The 12,577-nt window shown below is 37.6% G+C and overlaps 1 protein-coding gene across 1 annotated transcript; it reads right to left on the bottom strand.

Annotated features, from left to right (window-relative positions):
• Positions 1-273: 273 nt before the first annotated feature.
• On the bottom strand, positions 274-9,518 carry LOC106959297 (multidrug and toxin extrusion protein 1-like). Its single transcript, XM_015051782.1, has 17 exons — positions 8,979-9,518; positions 8,364-8,465; positions 8,088-8,156; positions 7,826-7,974; positions 7,638-7,680; positions 6,462-6,506; positions 6,274-6,371; positions 6,098-6,195; positions 5,883-5,996; positions 5,221-5,288; positions 4,291-4,399; positions 4,123-4,198; positions 3,568-3,637; positions 3,357-3,489; positions 3,127-3,221; positions 1,569-1,670; positions 274-965 (listed from the first exon to the last, which is right to left on the bottom strand). The coding sequence occupies exons 1-17, from the start codon at positions 9,084-9,086 to the stop codon at positions 684-686; spliced, it is 1,761 nt and encodes a 586-aa protein (XP_014907268.1). The 5' UTR covers positions 9,087-9,518; the 3' UTR covers positions 274-683.
• Between the last annotated feature and the right edge of the window lie 3,059 nt (positions 9,519-12,577).

Here is a 12,577-nt window from a genome sequence, read left to right as displayed (position 1 = left end):
TCATGTCATGGTGACAGTTTTAATAAATAAGTGCATTAAAACCAAACATGTTTTCTAAAAGTTACATACTGCAGCTTTAATGTCTGTAGCAACTATAAAATGCTGCTTACCAAGTTTCCCTTCCTCCGTTTGCTCCAACTGTAGGAGAATGTAGAGTTAGTGGTGTCCTACAGGCAAAAGACGGTAGTACAACTTAGGCAACGGTCTCAAAAAGTTTTATAATTCTCCACGAAACAAATACACTCAAATTGAACACTGAAAGGACAGACAATGTCAACTTAAAACAACTAGTTTTTATTGGCTCAAATAAAACAAGTGTTTAGATTTTTTTTTTACAAATTACAGGCTAAATAGAGATGCATTTTCTTGTGGTCAGGTTTTGGTATTTTTATAGTTGCTTTGAGGAGTCCCATAATCACAAGCATGACACAATCTCTGCATAATGGATCATCAAGGTTAAGTTCGTCTTTTGTTAGGTGACAAATGTGATCATCCATTTAACCTCTTAAAGTCCTAAGCAGGATAAAGTGTCTATGGAAATATCTTGGAGAAAAACATTCTATTTTATTTCTAACAATATTAATTCTCCTCATTTTGAAAAAAAAAAATCTGAAAGCACTTTTTACCCTTTGGCTCACAGTCCATAAATATTCAAATCTGACTGAGAATTAAGATACCATATTTCATTTTAAGAGGACAGGTGAAGAAGTTGTATGAGGAGTAAATGTTGTGTTGATCCCGTCAAGAGTAGAGTTGGTTCCCATCTCTGGCAAGGGGACCAGGAAGTGGACGGCTGTTCCCACCGCCAGAAAGGCCAGCGCCGTAACCATGGTGAGGCCTCGCCTGATGATCAGCTGGGTGGTGGAGAGGTGGCCGCTCTTCTGCTGTCTCACCTCTTGCTCAACCCGTGTCTCACTGTTCCCGTCATGTTGCTGGGTTTTCACAGGTGTGTACCCATCGGTGGACTAAAAAAAAAAAAATAGGGAACTGATAGCAAATCAGCTTAGACTGTTAAAGAAGCAGTATTGTGTTTTCCAGACAGATAGTGTTATTTTATAGTAAATAAAGTAACTGTTACCTTCAGTAGCTATAAAAATGTTGTATATGTCTGTAAAGAAATTTTACTTTGATATTTAACACCTTGAAATTGGGTCTCTATCTCTTTAAGAACTCTTGCTCTTTCTGAAACTCCACTTTCAGGAAGTGATCACAATATGGCTCCTCTATTAACCCTTTAACAACATTTTTACCAGCGTTGCACTGAGAAGTAGTTTGTATGATGAGCTCAGCAGATGTGCAGTTCAGCAGGTAAATCGCTAATTGCTGCTGGCTAGTTCGGTAGCTCCGCCTTCAAGCCTAGCTCTTGAAGGCGGAGCTAGGTCCACCCAAGCGTTTTGCAGAGCTAAATGGTTGCTATAGGAGAATAAACAATTTCTTAAACATGCATGAGAGTCAAAGCAACACTCCAGGTGCATTTTTGATGAGGGATTAACATTATAACGTGATGTAAAGCTCAAAAGAGTCGGTTTTACATGATACTGCCCCTTTAAAAATAGCAGTTGACTTACATTTCCATTGTTTGATGCTTGACCGTTAGCTGTGCTGTTGTCTGACGGGTCATCTGCTCCTAACAGAGTCAGGTGAGTCTTTTTCCTGGCCCGTTTTACAGCCTGGAAACAAAAGCAAAAAAGCACAAAATTTAGCAATTAGCCTTTTACTGTATGCTTTATAATTGCATAATGAAGGAAGAAGGATACATGGTTTTCTTCTCTTTTTTTTTTTACAATAAAAGAAACAAGTGTGGCATTTATTTGTATTCAACCTCTTTTATTCAGATACTCCTAAATAAAATCTAGTGCTACCAGAAGTCTTGAACAGCCACTTAATTGGTAAATAAGGTGACCCTGTGAGTAATTTCATGAGAGCAGGGAACCCGTTCATAACTGCTTGCAGTTCTAGTTTAATCTTAGTATTAATCCAGATATACTGTGAAAGCTTCTAACATTAGAAAACAAATAGAATTAAGAAGACCAGTGAACACAACATAAAAGTTAAGGGTCAGGTTATAAAACATCCCCACATTGAGACATCTGACAGAGAAATGTTCAAACCATCATCTGAAAACAGAAGCAGAATGCCAAAATCGCACACCTATCAGAACATGGCTGTCCACTTGAACTGACAGGCTGAGAAAGAAGAGCACCGTCAGAAAAGCCACTCTAACTCTTGAGAAACTGCAGAGATTCACAACCTGGGTGGGAGAATCTGTTCATATAACCAGTCCTGCAGTCCACAGGTCTGGCTTTTATGGAAGAATAGAATTGTCAAAAGAACTGGAACTGAATACAAAGCTCTCATGTGACATCACATTTCTGGGAACTTTGTAACTGACAGCCATCTTGGTAGGTATCTGTAACTTAACTGTCATGACGGTTGCTATGGAGTTGCTCGCCTCGTTCCGATTACAACCTGCATTACAACTATTACTCTATTGCAGAGGAATTAATGCTTTTGCAGGCCACTGTATGTTAGCAATACACTCTAAAGTTGTGTCCTGCTGTATATTTTGGTATCAATCCAACAACAAGCCAATATGACCGATACCAATACAGATACCAACACTTGTTATTGAAGTATATCATCAAAATTAGACTTTCACACTTTTTTTTTCTTTGAATTGTTTTGCTAAAATTGGGTGTCTTTATAGTAGACATCCAACAAACAAAGTAATTAGCCTTTTACTGTATGCTTTATAATTGTGTAATGAAGGAAGAAGGATACATTTGTAGACACCCAAAAAACAAAGTATTTTTGGGTGTCCACAAAATTCTTTAATATCATATTTCCATGACAAACTGAAACGTTTTCTAAATAAAGTGTTAAAATTTTTTTGTTTTAGAGCAAATCAAAGCAAAATCTGTTTTACAGTAGAGATTAGAGACTACAACGCAACAATAAAATAACATTTCAAGAGGGAATTTAAAACTAAAGAATTGATTTTATCTCAGTAGTGTCAATCCGATACCGATACCGACTTGATATTGATATCATCCACATTTTTGATAAATCCATCAACCTTCCTTCAATATGCCTAATAACTGTCAAACTGCTAGAAAGATGGAATACCTCCTCTGTCATTTTCTTCCAGTTTAGCCTGAAGATCACAATAATGTAGAAAGTGGAATGCAGGACAACACAAATGAGCAGCCCGAGCCAAAAGCCTGCAGAGAAAAGACAAATGGTTCTGTCAGAAGCACAGCAGGCCTCACTTGTTACGACCTTCGTTTCCTGTGCAAACACTAATTTGCCCCGAACGCTGGCAAAAACAGCAAGCCGGTTTCACTTCACAGACTTACCTAAAACTCTCAGCTTTGCAACAAACATCAGAACCACGCTCATTGTCAGCCCCACACAGTAATATGCAATGAAATTCGCCACAGCTGGTATCCTCTGTTTGCCTGTGCCCAAGAAGATGCCGGTGCACACACACTGAGAGGACAGGAGACGCTCATGTGAGACTTTTGACTCAGTACGGCAAACAGATTTGCTCTGCATGCAGTGACTCACCACAAGGCCGTCAAAGAGCTGGAGGAAGCAGTATGCAGTCATCAGGTCTGACACGATTCTCGCAATATTCCTAAAAAAAAAAAAAAAAAGGATTACATTGAAATATTCACTTTCCATTACAGAAAGATTTTTTTTTTTTACAAATGAGAACAGTTAAAGTTGCAGTATGTAACTTTTATCTTTTAATGTAACCCCACGCTCTCTGCTAGTTTCAGCTAGCATAGCCTGTTCTGAATGTTCAGGCTAGTTAGCATGACCGCTGATGAAGGTGGGAAAATGCTTTTCTTGTCACAGTAAGTTGCCTCTCCTCTAGTGGCACATTTAGCAGCGCATTCATGAGGATGACTGACAGCGCTAAGACCCTCTTCCCGTCTCTGATTGGTTGTTTTTGGTAAGGAGCGGTGCATTTCTTCAGCACAGGGAGAAGGAGAGGGAGATCGAACTTTTCACAGATTGTATGTCTCATGACATTCTGTCACAACATACAAATATGTAAAAAAAAATAAAATAAAAAATTAAATGAAAGTCACATACTACAGCTTTAACTATACTCACTCATCAGAGGTGAAGATGTAGCCGATGACTGTTTTAGTGCAGCCAAGCACAACGCCTTCAACCAGAGCAAAGGAAACTGAAAAATAACAGAAGAAATGACAAATTTATCAAAAAGTATAAAGAAGATCATGAAAACAATATGATTCATTTTCCAATGTTTGACCTCACCTGCCAGACTGAGCGACAGCTTGCTAGCGAGGAGAGCTCTGGCGGTGTCTCCTGCACCCAGAGCGTTACCCACACGCGCACAGGCCGCAGCTTGAATTCCAAGAGGGAACTACAGATCCCAAATTATGGAAAAATAAAACACATAACTGATATCAGTCATTAACAATTGGCTAAAGATGACCCAGAACTGCACTGGTTATTTAATATTAAATATTAATATTAAAAGTAATTGTTTTGATTCAGTATTTTTTAGTACATTTTTGATAATTTTATTGTACTTGCTGTTTACTGTTAAAAGTCCTTCAAGCAATGAGTGTTGCGAACTAGCCAACTTTGTCAACATTACGCTAATGTGGAAAAAAAATATTCACAATTGCAGTGTTTCCATTAAATAAGAAATGCAACTAAAATCACACATGAATAAGTTTGTTAACGTGATAAGTCATTATGTCATCCTCCATCTACTTCCTGTTGTCATCTTCTTCGTGGTTTGTGCTGGTGAAATGTCCGGCTGTTGATCACGGGACTCGTGTGAAGCAAAAAAAAAAAAGTGTTTCCATGTTTTGTGAAATAAACAAATTTCAATACGGACAACAAACAAAAAAAACAAAACAACAACAACAAAAAACACCATCCTAGTGCCAAAAAGTTTTAATCAAAGAAAAAAAATGTTATGAATTTATCTTTGAAATGTCAAATTGTGCAATTATATAGTCAATGAAAATTCAAATAAAGATGAAGGCAACATATTCTCTTGATTTATGTTACTTTATGTATCATCCCTATTAAATAAACAATAACATAAAAATAATTAAAATAAACACATAAAAGGTTTGTCTGCAAATGCTGAAATCAATCTCCAATTAATGTTTGAGAAATCTACGATTCAACTCCCTAAAATGTGAGATTTTAGAATGCCATAAACCTTACCATGTAAGTGATGAAAGCGATCATTATCACAGCATGTTGGGCTGCCAGCTCATCCTCACTCAGCATTCCTGATTATTACAAAAAGTAATAAATATGAGAGATAAAGGAGAGACTGAGGTAAGTTGAGCCACTCCTTGTTGCTAGACAACATTGATCATGTGACCAAATAGTTAATTGCGATTGTGAAGGTAAAATTGTTAGACTTTTATTCCTTAAAAAAAGAAGAAAAAAAAAACATTTCCACTCTTAAAAGTGAATTTTGTCAATCATAAGTTTCATAAGAATCGTGTTCAGATGTTTTCAAAATTTGTTTGATATGTCAATTGTGCTATATGTGAGCTACAACATATAAAAATATAACATTTTAGCTCTGGACACAAAGTTGAAATTGTAGTTTTGGGGGTAAGTTGAGTCATTTGACAACTTGTTTGGACATGCTTTATTACCAAAACAGTTAAGTTTGCACTTGTTCTGATTATGTGAAGGGATGAACAACATCCTCAAATAAATTCAGATATATAAGCTAATGACCAAACTAATGTCGCCTTCATGAAGTGTTCCTAAATATGAAAAATGACTCCTCATACCCTCAGTCTCTGCTACTGGTTTTCAGAAGTGACAGAAGTGAACTGGTTGATACTGGCTGTCCGCTGCAAAATTACCTGCAAAGAATCCCCCAAACTCATACACCCACCACTCAAAGCAAACCATCAACATGCTGGGGATGGCCAGCTTCATGTAGGATCCCCACTCCTGCAGCGATTCCACAGACCAGCCTGCAGGGGGAGAAAGACTCCTATTTATCCTTCGATGAGTTATGTGAAGCCAAAAACAAACAACAACAAAAAGACAGTAGGTCAAAGCACCTACTGCTCACCTCCCCATGTGTTCACATGTAGCTTCTTCCACCAAATGTAGGCAAACAGAAAAACACAGATATAAATCTGTGAGAGAGTGTTGGCCGCTGCAGAACCACTGCAAAGAGAGTCGGGTCACACTCAGAACCTTATGTGATTGTGAGTAAATGTTTTGGGACGTGTAAGGAACACCTACGCTACGCCCAGACTCATCCAGTGAAGGAAGGCGTAGTTTGTTGTCAGGTTGGCAATGTTCGCCAACAAAGCAGTGTACATTTGGGGCATGATTATTCCCTAAAAACACAAGCATGCAGGTGGTAGTAGCACCACAAGTTAAGACGACATTTTTCTTATAGAAATAATAAATACAACGTCATAGCTTGCCTGGTTCTGCAGGTAGGACACCTGAAGGTTATACAGAAACATGGCCTAAGAGAAAAGGAAAGAATAAAATTGGCGTTGTAGGCAGGATAGGGTCTGCATGTAGAGCCTAACTAAATTATTCATAACCCCTTTGTCAGTTCTTTGTACCTCTCGCTACAATTGGTTTTTCTGAGGTATGCATGTGTCTATGAGCTTTAGCCATCCAGGAACTTATTTATTTATTTTCAAAGAAGAGCATCTATGAACTTCCTTTAGATGAATCTCAATAAAATTTAGCTCTGGATGATAATTTGGACCTAAAGATTCTTGGATTTAAGCCATTCTTTTTGTAGCTTTGGCTGTATGTTTAGGGATGTTAAGGTAAAACATTTGCCTAGTATGAAATTCCTTGCAGTTTCTCCCTGGCTTTGTGGCAGGACTGCCATGTTTTTAGCTCCATATATCTACATTTCAACTCTGATCAGCTTCCCTGTCCCTTCTTAAGGAAAACATCCAGATGGGACTGACGAGGTTCATTTTGGTATTTTGTTTTTGACAAGATCATATTCTTCCACCTGTTTGCTCTTCCAAAAATTCAAATTGAAAAAAGGATCCAAGTGAGTATGGATCTCTCAAGTTTCTCTAGAGGTACCAGTGGATTAACATGTGGTGGTCATTTTGCAGTTGTTCCATTTTCTAATAAACTCTTTGCTGCTATATGTTTAGGCTGTTGGACGACAAACTGACAACTCACTTTTCCTCACTCTGCTTCCTTCTTCTACAACTCTGCAATTTGCATTATTTTCTGTTATTTAAACTTTTTAAAATAACAATTCAGTTGAATTTAATTGAATAGGCTGCACAGTGTGAGATATTTCATTTCCTACTGACTCCTGTTAACTGATAGTTGTTTCCTTAGTATAGCTGAGAAAAAGGTAATGGATAGGAATGCACACAACAATTTGAATTTTCAATTTGTATTTGAGAAAAGTTTTTAAAACCAAGCTATTGGTTTCTATCCACTTCACAATTATGTACTTCTTTTGTATGCATGATTGAACTGAATTTTTTATTTATATATTTTTTTTGGTTAAGTGACAGCATTTGTTGTGATTTGGCACCATGCAAATAAAGAAATTAATTTTGTGTTGGTCTGTAAGTCAAGGCTCAACGTGTCAAAGAAAGGCAAAAACTTACTGGTACTGCAGGAATAAAAGCTGTCATATACAGCTGGGCTATTCTGGAAATAAGAAACAGTGCTTAAAACTAATTACCAGATTTTTTACAGCAATATTTCAGCACACAGAGCTAATCTTATAGTTCACATTTTGCTACAAATAAAGAATGACTTGGTGTTTTGAGCAGCCTCAGCTGCATGTAGTTACCTTGCCACCTCGGGTTCCTGCCCCAAGCACAGCAGGATGGCCTCGGCGTTAATGAGCAGCCCCCAGCAGGGCAGACAGAACAGCATCAGGATGATGATCCCCCGCTGCAGGATCACTCCCACCCGCAGCAGGTTCTTACCCCCGAATGTCTGGCAGCACCGCAGAGGCAGCAGTAATCATTCAGCGAAGCACAGTAATGAATAGTTAGGATGTGAAGTCAGTTAAAAGCGAGTCAAGAAATATTAACACCAAGTTTTCAAACCTGGGACACCAGCGTGTCGCATGCCAGTCCCAGACCGCATCCCGTGGCTGCCGTGGTAACGTTAATGGCCTGGAATCAATTCAAAGCATACTTTTGTACACTTTACTTAGGCGGTCCTTGTTTGTTTGCTAATATTTTTGCTACTTATGACAGTTTATATTGATTTAAACATTAGTTTTAAGCAGTGTCAGTAAAACGTGAGTCACATCTCTGTCTTTTTTTGTGTTTATGCTTCCAAACCTTATTTTAAAAATATGATAGAATACGAGCACTTACTGCGGAGGCTAATCCATAACCAGCCATCACATCATTTCCCAGGCGCCCGCAGAACATTGTGACAACAAATGGAAGCAGGTAATGGAGAATTCTGGAGAGTAGCTACAAATACAAACATGATTCATGGAGCAGGCGGCACCAACACACGTATAAGGTTTCATATTCTATCTATTATAACTCCAATTACTCTGCACAGCTGTCTACACACACATGCACATTTGTGTTTTCATGTCTTGTGGGGACTTTACATTGACTTCCAATCATTTTCCACAGCCTAACCATTACCCAATCTCTAACCCTAACACCTAGCCATCACATACCCAACCTCTAGCCCAAAATCAGCATTTTCCCTCATGTGGACCAAGAAAGGTCCCCATAAAAAGCAGTGGTCCCCACAACCTCACATTGGAGAAAGAGATAGGTCCCCACAAGGATATAAAAACCTGTTTTACACACAGACACACACACACACACATGCACACGCACACACAGTCAGGAAAACCCCACTTAGCATGAATCTAGCCGTGACTAAAAACACATCATTACAACTCAATCTCCTCCTAGAAAAATCTTGATCCACTCAAAAATGAATATATGAGTTGAAGCGTTTCTTACCAGAGGCCCCGTCATCCTCAGGATGTGGTAGAGCTCGTCTCTGCAGGCCGTGGGAACCTTGTTGCGGACCCATCTACAGCAGAAAAGCCTGTCACTGGAGGCATCCATGTTTGCAGCAGCAGATGTTAAAGCAGGTTTTATTTGATTTTTTTTTTTTTTTCAGACAGATGTATCTGTCCGATCTGTCATCTGCTTAGGTTTTGATGCTGTCCAGTGACAGTTCCTGCTGCTGCTCTGGAAAGGCATTTCAACGTGGGGGAAAAAAAGTTACTAATTGATCAACTCAAGGTCGACTTAACACTTTGTCAGGTTGAACTTTCTGGGAGAAATAACCTGACAAAAAAAATTATTAGCAATTGCATACAGTTGGTGATTTTAATTCTTTACGGTAGATCTTCATTTGTGTAATAAAATTGCTTGCAAAAGAGTTCAGGCACTTTAAATTTTATACATTGCGGACATTTTATGGGATAGGCTAAGGGTATTCAACTTGTGGCGCTGGAGCCATAAGTGGTTCTTTGGTCCTTCCACATTAGCTGCGTTTCCATTACAACTGTGTGAAATCTGAAGACAGTTTGCTGCACTGCATTTCATTTAGGAGTTTTAAAGTAACTAAAACCATGTATTGTAAAAAGCTCTATCACACTTTCCTTTCACTTTAGAGTTTTTCCACGTCTTTGTGTTGGCCTCTCTCATGAAATCTTAATTGGATACAACATGTGACAACATGTAAAAAGCAGACAAGGAGAATGCTCATGTAAGCTAACACAAGAAATGTGGTGTAGAATTTAACTTCTAATTACACACAGCTTTGATTTAATTTAGCATTTTTCTGCTATCACGTTGAAGGTAATTTGAAGGCAATTAGCTGCTACTGTGGTTAGCATACTAAACAAGCATAAGTTGCCCTGTCTTCACCCCTGTTGTTGTGGATAATGTGCGTACAGCCGCTAGAAGTGAGAGTCATGACTATTCATGAAAACCCTGTGCATTTTAATGGTTATTCCAGCTTCCTTTGAAGGAAGCGGATAATCCTAATAAATCTCCATCACCGTCAGCTAACATGTTCATTAAAGTGTTTGGGAGTATAAAACATTAACATGTCAGATGGCTCGGAGTCCCTCTGAAGAATACTGGAGTAAACCAGTGAGTTCTTTGGCAACATGGACAATGAGATGCAACCCTACGCTAGTATCAAAATTAAAAAAAAGAAAAATCAGCCATCTGAGGCTGAGTCATAACATGTAGAACAGCTGCACTGCCTCGACTAACGGGATCAAATTCTGGAAAACACTTTGAAGGATACGAAGATTTTTTGCTGGATTTTTAAAGTGCAGTTAATTCATATACTAATTATGTAAAAAGTTGCAACAACTTTTTATAGGCATACATGATATACATCGGAATCAGAAAATGTTGGTCTTATTTTTCAACATATCGGTATCGGTTCTATAAATAAAACTGGTACTTATAAGTAAAACTGGTACTTATTTCCATCTTATTGCCGTTTGTTTCTGGAGGGGAAGGGAAGGAGGACGGTCATGTGGTCATGTGATAGCAGTAGTGATGCAGCAAAGGACTGTGGGAGGACTAACTTAAGGTGTATATCTTTATATACAATATATTTGTGTTCAAGCACTTTGTGTTCTTGCCACTGATAAGAATTTAAATTTATTTCTGTAATATATTTTTTTCTTTTTTTACAGTCATTTTTAAAGGTAAAAAATTATTGAAAATAAATAAAAATGTCAAATTTCAAATGTCGGGTTATCGGTCATTACAGCAATATTAATGTTGGATATCGACATCAGCCCAATTTTTCATATTGGTGCATTTCTAATTTTTTATGCTGTTAATATGAATGTTCTTAACAAGAACAAGTCGAGAAATATAAAAACTATTGCATATATAATTTTTTCCAACTAAACAATGTTAGTTGTTTCATTGATTGTGCGTGGCTGATGTGCAAGAGATCTTCAGAAGCTGTTATGATTAATGGTCTTAAAACTGAGAAGCAGAAATTTGTAATCAATAGGAATTTAACTGGTAGACAAAGAAGCTGTTGAAAAACAGCTTCACAGAAAGATATGATTAATGGAGAGAGTTTTAATGACAAAACGATGAGCGAAGATGAAAAATGTCACAGAGCTGAAAATATGTTCATTGTTTTGTGTCTTTAAAAAGAAATTATACATTTCTGATGCAGGAAGCACACAAACTCCTCAACCTATAAGGAAGAGCTATTGAGTTAATAATTAAAAACTGTCATATTAAATGTTGGTGATGGTTTTCCACCCTGATGATGAATTCTGTTTTATTAAGTTTTAAGAAACAGGTTAAAAACAAGGTTTAATTTCTATTAATTAGCTACAGAAATAGTTGGGAAAATAATATGGTTGGATTTGGTAGAAATACATTTGGGTGTCATTCATCTAGCAAGAAACATCAACACTTTATTTGAAGAAAATGTAGTTAAGGAAAGGGAGCTTTGAAATGAAAGGCCAGAGAACAGAGCCCTGAGGTACGCCAGATGGAACTGGAAACAACTTTGCAGGAGGAAGGATATGAAGTGGATCAGCTGAAATGTGATTTAAACCAGCTGAAAGTTGTGTTACTAAGATCAATAGTAACTGATATAAAATGACATTTTTCTAAATCGTTACTTTCCTAAGTCATTTTTTGACAAAAAATTATATTTTAAAACTAATGTATCTTTTATCAAAAAATGACTTGGGTCATTGACAAAATCTCCAATCAGAAGCAGAAGGATAATGTCATAAAGTGGTTGTGCGTGGTGGTGAGGATAGACGCAGAGACCCAGGTTACGGTGATAATGATGTTGAATTTAATAATAACAAAGCTCAGAACAGTCCAAAACAGGCAGCACGGTGGAGAGACTAGCACACAGCTAAACACCGGTAGCAACTGATAGGAGGACTGGAAATAGGAGCTAACGCTATCCAGGACTTCACAGTTCTACTGGAGCGCATAGACGTCAAACAACTAACGTAAGACCGACATGCAAACGACAAGGACCAGAAGAGATAAAGACAACAGGTGGGTTTAAATACACAGGGAAGGTAATCAAGGGAACGAGACACACCTGGGAACAATCAATGGGGAAGAGCAGAGACAACAGAGACTCACAGGACAGAAACTGATCACAGAAAAACCTTAATATAAATACACAAAAACACGGATCATGACAGATAAGAATAGCCAAAAGCACAAATCTTAAAGTTAAAACTGAGATTATATTTATAATTCTAAAAATATGAGTGAAAGTTGTCTTGGAGTTTAAATGGGTCAAATAAGACGTTTACTTTTTCATTTATAGGGTACATGGTGAAAATTATATGTAAAAATAAATAGAAAATAAATATTAATGCCAGAACATCTTAGCAGAACTGTTATAAGAGAGAATATAAACTAAACATATACACATTGTTCTCTCAATTTTAGTAATGTTTTTGTTATGTTCATCGAAAATTTGGTGTTACACAAAAACAACAAAAGATGAACATTTTTGCTCATCTTGTAAGCGAACCCCCCCCCCCCCCCCCCCCCCCCCCCTTCCTTGCACAAAAAAAAAAAAAACA

This window comes from Poecilia latipinna, unplaced genomic scaffold, assembly GCF_001443285.1.
Source record: "Poecilia latipinna isolate Pla-1442-1.1 unplaced genomic scaffold, P_latipinna-1.0 Scaffold1065, whole genome shotgun sequence".
Taxonomy (NCBI): Eukaryota; Metazoa; Chordata; class Actinopteri; order Cyprinodontiformes; family Poeciliidae; genus Poecilia; species Poecilia latipinna.
The sequence above is the reverse complement of the archived record's forward strand: the minus strand, read 5'-3'. Positions and strand labels throughout refer to the sequence as shown.

What these genes read in the sequence shown, in the direction of transcription:
- LOC106959297 (XM_015051782.1), bottom strand. Translation starts at nt 9,086, where the DNA reads ATGGATGCCTCCAGTGACAGGCTTTTCTGCTGTAGATGGGTCCGCAAC. An exon ending in TGTCCTACCTGCAGAACCAG is followed by an intron (nt 6,372 to 6,461) that starts GCAAGCTATGAC and finishes TTGTGTTTTTAG; the next exon opens with GGAATAATCATGCCCCAAAT. An exon ending in GTTTGGGGGATTCTTTGCAG is followed by an intron (nt 5,289 to 5,882) that starts GTAATTTTGCAG and finishes TGTAATAATCAG; the next exon opens with GAATGCTGAGTGAGGATGAG.